At 42.0% G+C, this 19479-nt stretch overlaps 1 protein-coding gene across 2 annotated transcripts in view; it reads left to right on the top strand.

The window, feature by feature from the left end:
* LOC100563474 (ras-related protein Rab-10) overlaps positions 1-19479 on the top strand; it is a 57896-nt gene that overhangs the window by 11530 nt on the left and 26887 nt on the right. For both annotated transcript variants that reach the window (XM_008114906.3, XM_003223522.4), the window contains exons 2-3: positions 11458-11518; positions 15197-15335. In XM_008114906.3, coding sequence (XP_008113113.1) covers positions 11458-11518; positions 15197-15335 — 200 coding nt within the window. The remainder of the gene's footprint in view (positions 1-11457; positions 11519-15196; positions 15336-19479) is intronic.

A 19479-nucleotide genomic window follows, 5' to 3' on the forward strand; every position in this document is an offset into this window, starting at 1 on the left:
GGAAGTGCCTAGGAACACAGAAGAAGTTATGAATAACTTATGGGATACAGTGGGATAAGGAATTCTCTTATGGGCAATTTCCCACCAAACAAAATGTTACACTTTGCTTCTGAGGAGTTCTTAGGTTGCTGTGCATATTTTGTGAGTAATATCCATAGCATTTCTGTGGAATTCACTCCAAGAAAATATGTCATGGAACTATTTCAGAATTTATTTGGTGAGGCATCTCCATGTTCACTTGGACATGCAAATCTTTTCCCCCAATAAACTTTTCCCCTGGTGTTCAATGAGGTGCCATTGTTTAAACAAAAACAGTTATTCTTTATAGTCTGCTATTCTCAATGTGATGAGTCTGCCTTATGATCCGTATAAGTTTAATTAGAAAACTATAGCTGCTTATAATTCACAAAAACTGCATAATTGAAGAGGAAGAAGGGCAACCATCCCTGAGAGCTTAAATGCTGAATAAAGTGCTTTCAATGAAAATTTACTGTGAATGCATTTTTATTTTTTTAAGAAAAGCAAATCTTGAACAACTAAATGCTACTACCGTCTACAGCTGTAACCCTCCTAGTATCTCTAGCAAACTAGCAAAATGCAAATATTATTCTGGTATTTTGAGCAGCATCTAAACTTTAGATTCTAAAGAGACCATACTATGAGGTACAAGCATATAAGCACCGAAAAGTACATTTTGCCACATGATCCTAATTACTGTCTAGCAGCACAAAAATGAATTCCTGTTCCAGTAAGAGTGAAAATACCTCTACACCCTCTCAACAACATGATCGCAACTGGAAATGGGAAGAAGAACTAGTTTACAGAGTTTTCTGATGAGCATTAAATTAGATCTAAGGCCAGTTCAACAGACACTATAATCCATCTTGGAAGTAGATTACAACAATCTGATTTCATTGTGCAGCCCTAACACAAACACCCCAGGAATAGGTTTGAGTCTGGAATGGTGGCCATAGTATCAACTGATTATGATAGAAACTGAACCCAAGATCCACAGTGTCCATGGCTAGACAGTTGCTACAAAATTCAGAGTTTTACCCCCTTAACAATTTGTGCTGATGCGCATATTCATGTCTGTTCGAGATTGCCCTGTTTTGAGTCTCAAATGGGATATACCTTTATCAGCACATTATTTTTCTAGTTCTGGACTTTCTGGTGAGTTTTCTTAATGCACTGTTTTCTGGTTTGATGCACACTGCAGCACACATTGGGGCATATGTATTGTGGACATCCCATCTTCAAGCCAGCTTTGAACTGCATTTTAGTGTCTGTGTAGAACCACCCTAAGATCTTTCTATAAATATTCATTCATTTCCAGAAACTGCAAGACACCCTTTTGACTGTAGTACCATATTGGTTTATTCCTCTGTCTACCTAGCAGTTTTTACATACTGTCAACATTGGGAGTGGGGCGAGAGCTAGAGAAACATAGACTTTGCATACCAATTTTCCTCTCTGTTCCTGCAACAAATAATGCAACGAAGTCTGAGCTGTAACAGATTGAGATTTTTAAAAATCCGATCCTGCTCTAGCAATGTGTGCCTGCCTATAACAAGCAACATGTAAGCTTTAAGAAAACAGTGCAACATATTATTGCAACTTCCACGAGTATAGTACAACTCCTGTACTTGTGAGATCAGCACGCAAGGACTTAACATATTCAAATTCAACAAAATGTCTTCTCTAGAAATTGTATTAGTCCTTCTGGGTGGTTCTGTGATAGCTTCTGGTGTATTAGCCATTGTTTCCAGTTTCTACAGTGTTCAGAAATATAGCCTATGTGTTCATAACAAAAGAAACATGAAATGATTGCTGAAGTCTGAAAATGTTTCTTACAATTGTGTTTGGATTATTCTGTAACATTCTTATTATTATATAAAGAAACCAGGTTAAACTGCAAACACAATTTGATAGATTGATCTTGCTACTAATCAATGTTGCCTTCTTATTCGGATCACATAACAGTACGGATGTATTAGGCCTTCATGTCTTTTTTCTCTTTCCCTCTTTGCCTTCTCCACTTGCAAAATTTGAAATTTTATATAAAGCTATGGACAACTCATGCATGCAGTTCTTATTGACTTCTGTTTTTCACTAACGTTCATTGACCTTTTAGGTCAATAAATGTAAAGTTGATTTAAGAAGTCAATATGCCTTATTTTAATTTAGATTAAATTTTTGCCTGATTCAGCACTCTTTCTTGTTTTTTTAATAAATAAAAATGCTCATGTCAATTTGTTATTAAAATTTATGTCAAATATAAAATGTTTTCCTACAGGACTGGAAATCCCCAACAGAGCTATTATTTCTTAAGCTTTTCCAGGTCCGTGTTGTGAAAGTGCCTGTATCCTACCATATATCATACCCCTTTCAGGTGCTGTATGAAATGGGCATAAACATTGCATGGTATTGTTATTTTCATGTGAAAAGGAATTCACATGAACCTTCAATATGAACATATCATTGTGTTTGGCTTAAGGAATTAATACCAAAAAAACCTAGTTTTTCCTTTCATAAGTCTTTTTGTTATTGAGTAAGAATTAACAGGAACAGATCACTTTTCAAAAAAGTAGCAGTAAAGCTGATATGTGAGCTTTATCCTTGCTCTGATTTATATATATATATATTCATTCTCCTTGCTCTGATATATCTGTATGTTTATGTCTGAAGAACAGAAGGCTTCTGGATCCAGGATAGTTCTAGATCAGGGGTCCCCAAACTAAGGCCCGGGGGCCAGATGCAGCCCTCCAAGGTCATTTACCTGGCCCCCACCCTCATTTATTTTATATATATATATATATATATATATATATATATATATGTGTGTGTGTGTGTGTGTGTGTGTGTGTGTGTGTGTGTGTATGTATATATATATATATATTGTATATACATAAGATATTGATAATAATATTATAACGTTATACAATATAATACAAATAATAATACCATATAATAATATTAATTATATATTATATATTACATATAATATTACAGTATAGTGGTATAGTTCAATATAGTAATATATAATGCTAATATTGTGCTATGCTAATAATATAATATATTGTATGTACATACAACTGCTCTGAGTTCCCTTCGGGGTGAGAAGGGTGGGATATAAATGTAGTAAATAAATGTAGTAAATGAATAAATAAATAATTTTGGACTTTAGGGTGAAAGTCTGAAATGACTTGAAGACACACAACAACAACAATCCTAATTAACCTGACTGTCACGACCCAGGCTGCAGAGCACCAATAACCATACACAGAGGCCAGAATCTATCTAATATCTTTATTGAAGGAATATATAAAGTTAATAAAAACAAGTGTAGAAAATAGTTCAGAATTAGACCTTTCAGGAAGGGTCAGAATTAGTCCAAAAAAGCAATGTCCAATAAGAAATATTAAGGTCCAAAGTTGTAATCCAATAACCGAAACACTCACTTTGCCAGGCAAAGTGAGGGGAGATGACAAGGTCCTTTAGTCCATGAAACTTGAGCGAGGCTAGGAAATAACTTGATACTTGAAACAAGGCTTGAACGTGGAACAAGGTAACTAAGAACAAGAACAAGGTCCGTGGAATAACTTGATAAATCCGTGGAACAAGGCAAGGATTGATCCTGGGAAACAAGGCAAGGTCCGTAGATAAACAAGGCTGGGAAGCAAGGCGAAGGCTGGATAGCAAGGCAAGGCTTGAACAGGAGCGAGGCTTGAATCGGAGCGCGCTGTCCAGACACAACTCGCTCCGAAGGCTGACGAATTGACTCCGCGAAGTTACTACGCGGGTAAAACACCTAAATAGAGTCTAGCTTTCCCGCCGAAGCAGTACTCTGGGAATCAGAACCGAAAGCTAACTCTGAGACCAGATGTGAGACTCCCCAAAGATTCTCACGAGAAGCAGTCTTAATTGGCCACATTCTTAGCTGCAATCCTCGCACTCCTGCGCGAAGCTGAATCCAAACTTCTCTGTTGTTTACAAAACTCCCGGCGCAAGAATACGGGAGAAGTAGGCTCTGGGCTTGTTTGACATACTTCTGGGAGACAACTTTCTTGCAGGTGCAAGGTTCCCAGATCTGCCTGGGAAAGATCTGGCTGAGAGGAATCCAGTTCAGACTGGGAAGGTAAAAAACCCAAGTTTTCATCTTCATCAGGAATTACAATGTCCTGAGCAGGACTACAAGGCCCATGGGTCATCACACTATCCCCCTCCTCAAGGCCCCTCCCAAACTGGGGCCCTCTCCCCGAGGCGCGAGGTCGTGGTTTGGTGGGATAGGTCTGATGAAAGCGACGGGTTAGATCAGGAGCATGGACTGTGGAGGCGTCTTCCCAAGAGCGTTCCTCAGGGCCAAAACCCACCCAGTCAATGAGATATTGTAGGCGGCGGCGGTGAAAGCGAGAATCCAAAATGTCCTCAACCTCGAACTCCTCCTCCCCATTCATCAAAACAGGAGGGGGGGCCGGTTGGTCTGTATCAGGTCGCACACCATCCGCCGGAAGGAGCAGGGAACAGTGAAACACTGGGTGAATGCGCATTGAACGCGGAAGTTGGAGTTTGAAAGTCACGGGGTTTAATTGCGCCACCACTGGATAGGGACCAATGAAACGGGCATCTAACTTCCGGCAAGGGCGGTGGAAGGGCAGAAAGCGAGTGGACAGGAAAACCCGATCTCCTACCTTGATTTCGGGGCCCGGCTGGCGATGTTTGTCAGCGTGGCGTTTATAGTCCTCCTTGGCTTGATCCAGTTGCTGGAGCAAAAGTTGTTGCACCGCTGTGAGTTCCTGCAGCCAATCCTCTGCTGCGGGAACCTCTGAAGTTTCAATGACAGGGGGGAAGAAACGTGGATGGAAGCCGTAGTTTGCAAAGAACGGCGTTTCTTTTGTAGAAGCTTGAACTCCATTGTTGTAGGCAAACTCAGACAGTGGTAACAGAGAAGCCCAATTGTCCTGTTGATAGTTTACATAACAGCGAAGATACTGCTCCAAAGTGGCATTGGTGCGCTCCGTTTGCCCATCTGTTTGGGGATGATGAGCTGAAGATAAGCGAGAGTCTATGCCCAATAGTTTTTGTAGTGCCTTCCAAAAACGAGAGGTGAATTGAGATCCACGGTCTGTGACTAAACTCTTGGGCAATCCATGTAGTCTGAAAACATGTTGAAGAAATAGATCCGCAGTTTCCTTGGCCGTGGGGAGGCCTTCGCAGGGAATGAAATGGGCTAACTTGGTGAATAGGTCCACCACCACTAAGATCGTGGTGAATCCACAGGAAGGTGGTAGGTCAGTGATGAAATCCGCGGAAATTATTTCCCATGGGCGAGATGGGGTAGGAAGGGGGTGTAAAAGCCCTGAGGGCTTCTCCCTTCGTATCTTGGAGCGCTGGCATACTGGGCAGGTGTTGACATATTTTTCCACATCCTTGCGGATCTTGGGCCACCAAAAATCCCTTAGGATCAAATGCATAGTTTTAAATAGTCCGAAGTGTCCTGCTGGTTTGCAGTCATGACACAGACGAAGCGCTTTTTCCCTGCCCGGTCCGGGTGGGATATAAACATGATTTCTATAGCAGAGCAGCCCATCTTTAAGCGAAAAGGGGAAATGCAGACCTTGGCGAAGTTGGTCCTGCGCCCAGGCATCTGCTTGCTGACTAGCCCTGATTTCTTGAGCACAGATGGGTCCTGGAGTAGGGGAAGTTGAACCAATGGGAATGGATTTGGTGTTCCCCACCGTGAGCGTGGCAAAGTTCTCAGGTTGTAGCAGTTGGGATTCAAAGGTCTCCTTGCGTCCTGCAGCGTATTCCGGTTTACGTGACAGGGCGTCTGCTTGCTTGGTTTGGGCTGGGGTCACATAATGGATCTGGAAGTTGAAACGTTCAAAGAATAAAGCCCAACGTTGCTGCCTCTGATTTAGTTTGCGGGCAGTTCTTAGATGTTCTAGATTACGATGATCAGTGTGGACTTCAATGGGAAATTTGGCCCCTTCTAGCCAATGTCTCCAAGTTTCAAAGGCTGCCTTTATGGCCAGTAGTTCTTTTTCCCAAATGGTGTAATTCCTCTCTGGTGTGGTTAGTTGACGAGAATAAAAGGCACAGGGGTGGAGGTGATCTCCCACCGGTTGTAAGAGTACAGCCCCAATTGCCACATCAGAGGCGTCCGCTTGCACCACAAAAGGGGTTCCAGGATTTGGGTGCTGTAGAATTGGCTGGGAGGTGAATAGTTTCTTTAGTTGCTGGAACCCTTTCTCTGCTTGATCAGTCCAGCGGAAAGGCTGCTTTCCACGGATGCAGCTAGTGATGGGGTCGGACCAGCGGGCAAAATCTGGAATGAACTTGCGGTAGTAGTTCGCGAACCCCAAGAAACGCTGCACCTCTTTCTTGTTAGTTGGCGCCCGCCATTCCAATACTGCTGAAACTTTGGCTGGATCCATGGAAAGCCCTAGAGGCGAGATGCGGTAACCAAGGAAATCTACCTCTTGTAGATCAAAAGCGCATTTTTCCAGCTTGGCATAAAGTCCATGATCCCGCAATCGTTGTAACACCATTTTGACGTGGTTCTCATGTTCTGATTGTGATCTGGAAAACACCAAAAAATCGTCCAGGTAGATTATCAAGAACCTGTCTAGATAGTCCTGAAAAATGTCATTGACAAAATGCTGGAACGTTGCGGGGGCTCCGCATAAACCGAAATTCATAACTCGGGACTCAAATAATCCGAATTTGGTCTGGAAGGCGGTCTTCCACTCGTCCCCTTCCCTGATGCGAACTAAGTTGTAAGCCCCCCGAAGATCCAGCTTGGTGTAAACCTTGGCTCCTCGAAGCCGATCCAGTAGATCCGAGATTAAGGGCAGGGGATAGCTGTTCCGCTTGGTGATATTGTTCAATGCTCTGTAGTCCACCACCAAGCGTAGTTCCCCTGACTTCTTCTTCACAAACATCACTGGGGAGGCGGCTGGGGATTGAGAGGGTCTGATGAATCCCTTGCGAAGGTTTGTCTCTAGGAATTCCCTGAGAGCTTCTTGCTCTGGTTCAGTCAGGGAGTAGAGATGCCCTCGCGGGATCGGGGCCCCCTCCACCAAGTCAATGGCACAGTCATAAGGTCTATGTGGGGGTAATTTTTCGGCTTCTTTCTCATTGAATACATCCCAATACTCGGAGTACTTCTTTGGCAAGGTGATGATGGGCTCGGTGTCTGTGGCATGGCATACCTTGGCTACGAGGCAATGGTTTTGGCAATACGGTGAAGCAAACTGCAGTTCTCTGTTGGACCAGGAGATGTTAGGGTCGTGGAGAGTCAGCCATGGAATTCCCAAAATCACAGGGAAATGGGGGACCTCGGTAACAAAGAAGGAAATCTCTTCCATATGTTCCCTTATCCACATCCTGGTGGGTTCCGACCACTGACTTACGGGGCCCGTCTTGAGGGGACGGCCGTCTATGGCTTGCACCACACGGGCATTCTTGAAATCATGATATTGTAATCCCAGAGAGTCGGCATACTCTCTATCGATGAAATTGTTGGTAGCTCCAGAGTCTATCATGGCGTGGATCATGACGGGTCCCCTTTTTGCTGACCATAATGTGACCACGAGAAGGAACAGGACCCCGGTTGGCGGCTCTTGGATGGATTTTTTGACCGGGTTGGCGAGCCTCTCTACACCCGGTCGTTGGCTTCCCCCGCCGGCTGTGTGCCAGTCGGCTCAGACGCCTTCGTCTCCGTGGAGGACGCCGCCGCAAGACGGGCGGCAGGCTTCCCTTTGGCTGGGCACTCTCTGGCGAAGTGGCCCCCGTTCCCGCAGTACCAGCAGAGGTTTAAGCGTTGACGACGGGCCTTCTCGGCGGCATCTAGTCTGGGACGCACATTGCCCAACTGCATCGGCACCTCCTCGCCTCCTCTGGGGTATGGGGTTGGCGGTGGGGGTCTCCACACCGGACGTGGCTGAACGCTGGCGGGAGCGGGGGGTTTTGCCCCGGCTCTACTGCCCTGGCCTCGAACCCACTGTTTCCTGTTGGCAATCATGACTTCAGCCCGTAAACATTGATCAATGAGTGCCTCGAGGGTCTGGGGAGGATCCACCTTGGAGATTTCTTCCAGCATTTCAATGTTGAGACCCTCCCGGAATTGTCCCCTGAGGGCTACATCGTTCCAGCCGGTGTTGTGGGCCAGCACTCGGAACTCGGCTATATACTGAGACATAGGTCTGTCTCCTTGGAAAAGGCGACGGAGTTTGTGACCGGCTGCCTCCAAATTGTCCTCGATTCCCCAAGTCTCCTTGAGGTGGTCCAAGAAGTGTTGCGCTGATCTTAGGTGTGGAGAGGCTTGGTCGAACAGTGCCGTCGCCCAGCTGGCCGCTGGCCCGTCTAGAAGACTGTAAACCCATGCCACTTTGATGTCTTCTTGGGGAAACTCGGCAGCACGGGCCTCCAGATAAGCTTGACATTGGCGACGGAAGACATGAACCTTAGAAGCTTCTCCAGTAAACTTGGTTGGCAACGCCATGGCCGGAAGACGAACTCCGCGTTCCTTCAAACCCCTTATTTCTCCATCCTGTGCATTGAGCTTATCACGGATTCGGTCCACCTCTTCCTTGTCGATGGTGTAGGTAATCGGCTGGCCGCTCGGCCCAGGTACGACTCCGGTAGACATTCTGGCCGAGGTTAATTGGTGCTTAGGGTGGCGGAGTCAAACTGTCACGACCCAGGCTGCAGAGCACCAATAACCATACACAGAGGCCAGAATCTATCTAATATCTTTATTGAAGGAATATATAAAGTTAATAAAAACAAGTGTAGAAAATAGTTCAGAATTAGACCTTTCAGGAAGGGTCAGAATTAGTCCAAAAAAGCAATGTCCAATAAGAAATATTAAGGTCCAAAGTTGTAATCCAATAACCGAAACACTCACTTTGCCAGGCAAAGTGAGGGGAGATGACAAGGTCCTTTAGTCCATGAAACTTGAGCGAGGCTAGGAAATAACTTGATACTTGAAACAAGGCTTGAACGTGGAACAAGGTAACTAAGAACAAGAACAAGGTCCGTGGAATAACTTGATAAATCCGTGGAACAAGGCAAGGATTGATCCTGGGAAACAAGGCAAGGTCCGTAGATAAACAAGGCTGGGAAGCAAGGCGAAGGCTGGATAGCAAGGCAAGGCTTGAACAGGAGCGAGGCTTGAATCGGAGCGCGCTGTCCAGACACAACTCGCTCCGAAGGCTGACGAATTGACTCCGCGAAGTTACTACGCGGGTAAAACACCTAAATAGAGTCTAGCTTTCCCGCCGAAGCAGTACTCTGGGAATCAGAACCGAAAGCTAACTCTGAGACCAGATGTGAGACTCCCCAAAGATTCTCACGAGAAGCAGTCTTAATTGGCCACATTCTTAGCTGCAATCCTCGCACTCCTGCGCGAAGCTGAATCCAAACTTCTCTGTTGTTTACAAAACTCCCGGCGCAAGAATACGGGAGAAGTAGGCTCTGGGCTTGTTTGACATACTTCTGGGAGACAACTTTCTTGCAGGTGCAAGGTTCCCAGATCTGCCTGGGAAAGATCTGGCTGAGAGGAATCCAGTTCAGACTGGGAAGGTAAAAAACCCAAGTTTTCATCTTCATCAGGAATTACAATGTCCTGAGCAGGACTACAAGGCCCATGGGTCATCACACTGACTATCTCATTGGCCAGAAGCAGGCCCACACTTCCTATTGAAATCCTGATAGGTTTATGTTGATTAAAATTATTTTCATTAATATTGTATTGTTCTTTCATTGTTTTTGTTGTTGTTTTGCACTACAAATAAGATATGTGCAGTGTGCATAGGAATTTGTTCATTCCCCCCCCCCCCAAAATGATAATTCGGCCCCTCAACATTCTGAAGGATTGTGGACCGGCCCTCTGCTTTAAAAGTTTGGGGACCCCTGTTCTAGATCCTTCTCTAACCATGATATGCTTCCCGCTATCCCCTCTTGTGTCTATTTACTGTATTTCCTCTGTTTTAAGATGTCATTGATTATAAGATGCACACTCGCTTCAATCCCACCAGTTTGGGGGGGGGCTATATATGCACCCACAATTTTAAGAACCACCACATTGTAAGAAATATTTATATGGGTGGAAATGTGCATCTTAGAATTGAAGAAATGCTGTATTTACTTTATTTCTATCCCACTTTCTCTCAATATAGGGGCTCTAATATGGGGTGGGAAGAAGAAAGCAATGCTGTATCCCTCTCTCACTTCTTTCTCTGCCACAAGAGCAAGGGAGTTCAGCTTACCCTAGGGCCCATCCAGTTTACTCACAGGAACAATATTAAAGTCAAAGGTTTGCAATACTTCCTTCAAAAAGCTTGAAAGTTCCTCATGAAGAGTAGAAAGAATCGTGAGTAGATAATTAACGTATTAGAGAAATACAGTTAGTTGGGATTCCCCTTGAATGAAAATTTCCCTTTCACTGGAGAGTCTGGGTGCATCTAGAATGTCAGATTGATGCAGTTTGGCACCATTTAACTGTTGTGGCGCAATGCTATGGGGCTGTGGGTTTTGTAGTTTGGTGAGGCCCCAGCACCCTTTGGCATAGAAGGCTAAAGATCTTGTAAACCTACAACTCCCACTATCCCATAGAATTGAGCCATGGTGTTAAAATGCATCAATTTTACAGTGTAGATGCACCCCCTGCTTCACACAATCCAAATACAGGTTGAGTATCCCTTACCCAAAATGCTTGGGACCACAAGTGTTTTGGATTTCAGCTTGTTTGGGATTTTAGAGTACCTGTGTTTGCATAGATGAAGATAATGCAATGTCTTGGAAATGGGACCCAAGTCTAAACACAACATTCATTTATTTTTCCTATACATCTTATACACATAGCCTGAAGATAATTTTATGTGTAATGTTTTTAATAATGTAGTGTGTGAAACAAGGTTCATGTACATTGAACTCTCTGAAAGCAAATGTATCACTACAGTAGAGTCTCACTTATCCAACATAAACTGGCCGGCAGAATGTTGGATAAGCGAATATGTTGGATAATAAGGAGGCATTAAGGAAAAGCCTATTAAACATAAAATTAGGTTATGATTTTACAAGTTAAGCACTAAAACATCAGGTTATACAACAAATTTGGCAGAAAAGGTCATTCAATAAGCAGTAATGCTATGTAGTAATTACTGTATTTATGAATTTAGCACCAAAATATCACGATGTATTGAAAACATTGACTACAAAAATGAGTTGGATAATCCAGAATGTTGGATAAGTGAGTGTTGGATAAGTGAGACTCTACTGTATCTCAACCACCCATGTGTACAATTATGGATTTTGGAGTCTTTCAGAATTTCAGATAAGGGATTATCAATCTGTAGTCCTATACTTTTACAATTTTTGCAATTATTTTAAAATTTAGTTTGTTTTCATTGCTAATATATGGGCACACTAAGAGTGTTCTTTTATGTTTAGGCATTGATTTCAAAGTGAAAACTATTTCATTGAATGATACAACTATGCAACTTCAAATATGGTAAGCTGCTATCTTTACTTTTTGTCTTTTTTTAATTTGATTTACCTGTTCTTGCTTTTATTTTCTCTGGGTGGTTAAATTATATGTTGCAAAGCAAATATCAAGTCACCGTAAGTAAGGCTACTGCTAAACAGGAAGGATATGTAATTTATGGAGATGCCATTGCTTAGGGATACAGATATTTCACCGTATTTAAAAGCTCAATTTTTTTTAAAAAAAACCTGGATTAATTCATTTCCTTTTGATGTCCTAAGACAGTGGTTCTCAACCTATGGTTTGGCCTTCAACTCCCAGAAATCCTAATAGCTTGTAAACTGCTGGGATTTCTGGGAGTTGTAGGCAAAACACCTGGGGACCCACAGGTTGAAAACCACTGTTCTAAGGTACGCTGTTTGTGCGCCTCCAAGTTGTCTCCGACTTATGGTGACCCTAGGGCAAATCCATCACAGTGGGGTTTTTTTGAGGCAGAAGTTGTTCAGAGGACATTTGCCCTGGCCTTCTTCCGAGACCGAAAGCGTGTGACCTGCCTAGGGTCAGCCACTGGGTTTCCTTTTCCATTTCATCATTCTTAGGGTCATGCCAGTAAGCTATGGCAAGCATTCTACTCATGGAACTCAAAGAGACTCATCAATCACAAAATGTTTTCCCTGTTGTCTTTTACAGACAACTGGGAGCAGTTGCCTGTGACAGTTGAATCTACTGGGGTTTCAGAGATGTGCAACAGTTTTATAAATGTATATAGTTATAGCTAGCATGCAGAAACAGCAGCTTGTGATAATGCAGATGTTGCTTAAACAATTGGAAAAGATTTCTGCTATTATGTACACCATAAAATCTTGAAACTAGTTCTTGTGCTGGAACTGCATAAGTTCCAGTTTCACTTTTTCTGGCTTCCTCGCCCATAGTTTTAGAGCAGTTACTTTTATGTTAGTTTATGAGGGTGGGGTTTAGGAAAGCCTTTCCTGGTTTGTGTCAGCCATTTTGTTTTCCCCTTTGCCTGAGGAAAAGGGAGCAATTTTGTATCAGTAAATTGGCCATTCCCCCTTTTGCCTGAGGGAAAAGTGCTGTTTTAGATCATAGACCACCAGGGAATGCTGGAGGCAGGACGTGTCTTCAGTTGGTCCCAGAGTTCCAGGCTTGGACAAGTCATTTCAAGTCAATACCTTTAACCAGTTACTTCTAACTAGTTTTATAGTCATCACAACCAGTTTACTTACAACCAGTTCAATACATTCATTCAAACCAAGTTACCTTTCATCAACCCACAGTTAAACAGCAACTAGTTAATGACTTGGGCATAGGGTGCCTCAGAGGCCCCTATACCAGAGACTGAGAGCAAGGAAAACTGTTGTCTGTTGTCCCCAGGAAAACTGTCATCCTCAGAAACATCCACGTCTGGCAACTTCAGAGTCAATAAGTTACCCTTCAAGTTTTAAATAAGAACTTTGTTGTGGGGAAACCAAGTTGGTGACTGGGTGGAGTTAAACCCAAGACTTGTTAATAAATTGTTATCAATTCCCTAAAAGCAACAGCATGGACATTAATTCTGTGGGGTTCCTTGTTCAAAAGAAGGCAATTCAGCATCCCCTAAGCTGACACAAAGTTAAGACACATTAATGCCGAACAGACCTTAAAACCAGCTTGGATGCAACATCACAGTTCTGTTTTACTTTCATTAGGGCCCTGCCAATGCAAGTAGCTCCATAGGCAAGTTTGAAACCCAATGGGCTATCCTTCGTCTACTGTTTGCTAGAAATGTGCTAGTGTTTCATATGCAACCTGTTTGATGCTTCTATGAGGTTGTGAAAACATTTATTTATTTATTTATTTATTTACAGTATTTATATTTCATCCTTCCCACCCCAAAGGGAACTCAGGGCGGATCACAATGTACATATATATGGCAAACAGTCAATGTCATTAAACAAACAACACACAGACAGACGCAGAGGCTATTTAACTTTCCAGCTTCTGGCTTTGTGGGGGTATGTTCAATTCTGGCCACATGAGGAGCTGCTGCTTCATCATCCACTGTGACAACAAGTCCTTTTGATGGAGTACTTCCTCATCCGGCACACATGCTGCTGGACATTTTTATGGTGTTGTAAATTAGTTAAATTAACCTCCCCGCATAAGCAGTTCCTAAATTTTCCTACTTGACAGATGCAACTCTCTTTCGGGTTGCTTAGGTAAACAACGAGATGGGAGTGTTTAACAGTCTGACTCAGTCTGACTCGGGCTTTGAACTTACGACCTCTCGGTCAGTAGTGATTTATTGCAGCAGGTTACTAACCAGCTGCGCCACAGCCTGGTCCCTTGATTCTTACCAATTCTCTATGTTGCCTTAAAGCATCCAGTATTCAAGGCAGGTGATAAAAGTAATTCATTTAATGCAACTGCTCTTGTTATCATCTCTGTTTATCCATGATGCACTAATTTGGTAGACCACCTTTCCCAACCTTTCAGGAGACGAACCTGATCGAATGTGGGCTATCACAAATTTGGGTAGGCAAATTCTACAGAATAAAATCCCAGATTGTTTGAGAGCCACATGACCAAGGGAGTATTGCTTGAAGGGAAGCTTGTAAAACTTAGTTGTGTGTCTGTGCATGCATGTGCCTTCGAGCTCTCTATCAAATATGGCAAATCCATGAATTTCCTAGGATTCTTAGGCAAGAATACTCTGAAGTGTAGTCTGCAGCACTGGACATTCAATGGCAATCTCCCATCCAGGTACTAACTACTAGTTGACGCTTTTGAAACACCAAGGTTGGATAGGATCTCGTGCCTTTAGTGATGATGTAAATTCATTACAGAATAATTTGACATTTTTAATCTGTTTGGAAACTTAAATTAGCTTACTGTTGTTGAATAGTGCAGTCAGCATCAGCATAGCACCGATAGCATCTTGTTGCTTATTTTTGTAAAACCAAAGTTTCTGCTGCAAATAAAACATTTCTTATTTGAATTAATATTATTGTCTCTGTTGGTCAGTTGTACTTTTTTGCAAATCAAAGGCTACAACAAAAAGCTTCCCAGTGTAATTGATTATGTTAATAAGTTGCACTATGTTGCAAAGTGTGTGTTTTCTTGCAAATAAAAGTGTTCCTATTTGAATTACAGCAGTTTACATTATGATCCCTGTATCTGGAGGATACATTGTAGACTCCCTTTGGATATGTGAAACCATGAATAATAGTGAACCCTCTATTTTACTGTACTGGCTGGAAGCATGTCACAGAATAGCACTAGAGGACTTAGGCCTCTGCCACACACCTGAATAAAACCCCACAATATCTGCTTTGAACTGGGATATATGGCAGTGTGGATTTCGATAACACAATTCAAAGCTGATATTGTGGGTTATTCTGTCTTGATATTCTGGATTATATGGCTTAAAGAGACCCACAAACACTTCTGGGAGATAAATGTTTTTTGGAACAGGGGCAAGTAAAATCATTGATATTGAACCCCCTCTGTCCAAAATACACATTCGGAATAATATAAACTATTAATGCAGACATGCTGGGCTATACTTCTTGTTAACCAATTCAGCTGAGCTTTCCACTAGTTTTCACTATTTCTTCTTTTGCTATTCATGGAAAATATTTTTTGGGGTATTTATCCCAGATTTTGCAATGTAAGAAGCCCCAAATGACTCCTTACCATATATTTTAGGGACACTGCTGGCCAGGAACGATTCCATACTTTCACTACTAGTTTTTTCCGTGGAGCTCATGGATTTGTGCTTGTCTACGATGTCACTAGCACAGAGAGTTTTCAAGGAATTGCACATTGGATGAAAGATATATATGAGGTAAGTTTATCTAATCCCATCTTTGTATTATATATGTAATACTCTTAATATATTCATAGAATGTTATTGCAGACCAATGGATTTTGTCATTCAGAGCTCAGAGCAAAATCACATTTTATTTGGACGAGGAATCTGCTCTTATGATCTGTCACTCTTCCTGTTTTTTGTTTTCTTGTGCAAAGTGTTACATTTTATTAAAGACTGAAAATCATTGGCATGAATTGTCGGAACAAGTGTATTTTGGTCATTGCTGAAGTAAGTAGTTAGCAAGCCTGCATATGTTTCTTTCTCTTGGAGCTTGTTAAATTCAGGACAGTCCCCCAGCCCTTTACCCCTCTGGCTTTTATAGTATCATAGAGTTAGAAGAGACTGCAAGGACTTAATCCCACCTCTTTCAGTGCAGGAATACATAAAAGCATTTCTGAAATATAGTAATCAACCCCCATAGTACAAGAATCCATCACCTTTTGATGCAATCTATTTCAGTGTTAAACAACACTAACAGTCAAAACGTTATTTCTAATGTTTAGAAAATAATGTGAAATAATGTGAAATCAAGTTTGAATTCAGATTTCGGAGACTGTGAATTGCTCCCAGAGCCCCTCAGTGGGCTATAAAATTCCTTAAGTTTGATGCCAGCGTAGATGTCAGGTGTGAGTCCTATATCTCACCTGGATGCTTCTTGACAGTTCTGGCCTATCAAGCAATATAGGTGGGGATATTGTAATGACATGTATTGGCAGGAAGGGATGGATCAAAAAGCCTGGCAAATTCAAACATGATTTGTTCTATTTGATTCAGATATGTCAGAATAGATGAGGAAGTCCTTCATATAAAATTGCTGCATAAAACACTTTGGGGATGCTCCTGCATGTCCTTATACTTCTGGACGAAGCTGTGGGGAGAAAAATGCTACTCTGAGTGGTTAGCATAGCCTTACCGAAGCAGGTTTCATTTAGATGCTTTCAGATTCTCCCACAACCATCTGAGGAAGCTGGTTGAAGGCTATCAATCTGCTAGATAGGAAATATGTATTCCTTTATCCAGGGTCTATTATTATTATTATTATTATTATTATTATTATTATTATTATTATGTTTATTTATAACCCCCAGTGGTGCAGCGGATTAAACCGCTGAGCTGCTGAACTTGCTGACCGAAAGGTCGGTAGTTTGAATCTGGGGAACAGAGTGAGCTCTCGCTGTTAACCCCAGCTTCTGCCAACCTAGCAGTACGAAAACATGCAAATGTGAATAGATCAATAGGTACCACTCCAGCGGGAAGGTAACAGCGCTCCATGTACTCATGCTGGCCACATGACCTTGGAGGTGTCTACGGACAACACCGGCTCTTCAGCTTAGAAATGGAGATGAGCACCAACTCCCAGAGTCAGACACAACTAGCTTTCATGTCAGAAGAAAACCTTTACCTTTACCTTATAACCTGCTTTTTCTTTCCATGAAGAATACTTAAAGCAGCTTAACTGTTTTACACTGCAGGGACAACACAGGAGGGACAACCTCCCAGTGCACCAGGTTCTTGTGATGTGGCTTTAAAATGCTAATTGAGGTAGAGCACAGTCTACCTCAAATCTAGAAGGTGACAATTTGATCTCGTTGCAATTCTTCCTTGTCTATGAGAGAAAAATACCACCCATTTTCCCGCTTCGATGTCTTTCAGTGTTATATGTGAAATGATTTTTATTCCATATACAAATTCATTTGGCTTGGCACATATACATATAACACACTCATTCACTTTACTCATATATAGAAGGTAGATATGCAAATACATATGCATTGATTTCTGCCGCTAGGAAGGTTTGGGCTAGAACTTCCATCATGCACAGCCAGAGTGGTTCTTCCACAGCCATCTGAGGCAGCTGGTTTTCACCAGGTCTTGTAGTTATGATTTACATAAGTCAATTATGTATTTCCTTTTATCAGTCCAAAATTTACAATTGATAATTTTTGCAAATTGACCTCGAGATCTAGCATGGATATTTTACAATTCCAGTTTTAAGAATGCATTCTGCCAGATTGCCTGGACTTTAATCCCTGTTATAGGACTGTATCTGTTACTTGCCCAATTACATGCTAACCTAACTGAGACAAATAATTATATACTCATGGAATTATAATCCACATGTGGCAACAGATGGTGTATGAAGCACATTATGCATCCTGGGGAGTCCTCTTAAGGGCATTTTAAATGTTACATTTTTGTATGCAGTGATTAATCTCCATGCCAAGGAACTGGCTGCAGTTTGCAAAACTCCTATCACGTAACATAAATAAATGTAGAGAGAAAGAAAGACCAATCCCTGCTCACCCATGGAAATCCACTGGGTGACCTTGGGTAAGTCATGCTCTCTCAGCTTCAGAGGAAGCCAAAGGGAAACCCGTTGTGAAAAATCTTGTAGAGAAATTCTCATGATGGGATTGCTTCAGGGTCCTTCTACACAGGCCCTAAAATGAGAAAGTTACTGGTTTAAAGGGGGTGGCTAAATGACGCTAGTGGTAAATCCACACTGATTCGCTGTAGTGGACAAAAACACGTGTTAAAAAGGTCCGCTTATATTCTGATTCTGGATGGAAAATGTGCATATTCTCATCATTGTATATCCCTGCACTCATGAAAAAAATGTGATCCCCGCCCATGTAGTTTGCTTCAGCACATGTGTGCTTTTTAAAAGCCTGAAACAGCTGATCAGGCTGTGAAATGAAAACATAGCTGGTTTAAAGGAAGCACAAATGGAGAGCAATTAGAACTCTCAGAAACTCCTTATTTTAAACTTTATAATATTAAACAGAGCCTGAATAAACAATTGGGAAAAGAGAGAAATTTGACAGAAGTTTTTTTAAATTCACTCCGTTATGCTCTGAACCTCATGTGCACATGAAAATCTGCTTATATTTATATTAAGATATTTGCATGCATGCCTATACGGTCCGGTGCATAACAGAGTTCTTTGTTATCTACTGGATGTCCCCTGTCTGCCCTCCATCTTGTTCTGATACAGAGGAAGCCTGTGAAGATGGCATGGGACCCAATCCCGGGACTAACAGGCCTGTGTGGGGACCTGCAGTGAGGTCTTGGGATTTTTTACCTCCCATTTAAAACCCAAATTTAGGCGCCGTCTCGAAGCGCCCTTAGAATCAACATAAATTATAAACAACTTGAAGAAACATAACAACAAAGCAGAAGTGATCCATGGATAGTAGATCCAGTGTATACTTTATGTCCTTTAAGCCGCTCTGAGTCCCCTCGGGGAGAAGGGCGGGGTATAAATGTATGTAATAAATAAATAAATCCTGTTCTTGTATTATGTGTATCTTTATGTATTACATGTATATTGTCTTGTTATCCATTCTAAAATAACTGTTTTTAAACTTACAACTCTTGCTACAATGGCAATTTTGTAGGATTACTTCCAGAGTAAAATGGGCATTTGTGTCTGTTTTCAGACTGCAAGTCCCCTGATTCACTGAGCAGTCTTGGATTCCTGCCATTTCACTGATCCACAGTCATTCGTATCTCTCTCTAGTCTCACAAATACAACATGTAGTATGCTACTTGTCTTTTGTTGGTTGAATCCACAGATCTGGGTCCGCATCTCATATATATGCAAATGTTACCAAATCCTAAAAAGTCCAAAATCCAAAACACTTCTGGTCCCAAACATTTTGGATGGGAGATGCTCGACCTGAATTTGCTTTCTTGGCATTGTTTCCATGTTGTGCATGTTCCCCAGGTACTAATATTCACAGGCATATAGCTTTTAGTACTAGATATAATTTATAGCTATCAGTATATTGACTAGTAGCCACTGATAGGTTTTATCTTCCATGATTTGTTTTTTTTAAATGCCTTTTAGAGCAGTGTAAATTGGCAGTCCTTACTGGCTAGCCTATTAGCTGTCCATGCCTCTGAGGCACGATGGCATCACATAATAAATCTTTGCTAGACTATCTTCAGTCACAATTAGCCTGCAAGTACAATATTTAATAATAATGTAAACATTACTGTGTTTGTATGTCAATTATGTTAATAATGTGCTAGGTTTGCACATTCCTTTGGAAGGAAAACATTACTTCTCAAAGCAGGTCGAGGACTTTACAACTGAAATAATTCTTCCCCTTCA

The sequence above is a fragment of the Anolis carolinensis genome, chromosome 4 (assembly GCF_035594765.1).
Source record: "Anolis carolinensis isolate JA03-04 chromosome 4, rAnoCar3.1.pri, whole genome shotgun sequence".
Classification (NCBI taxonomy): domain Eukaryota; kingdom Metazoa; phylum Chordata; class Lepidosauria; order Squamata; family Dactyloidae; genus Anolis; species Anolis carolinensis.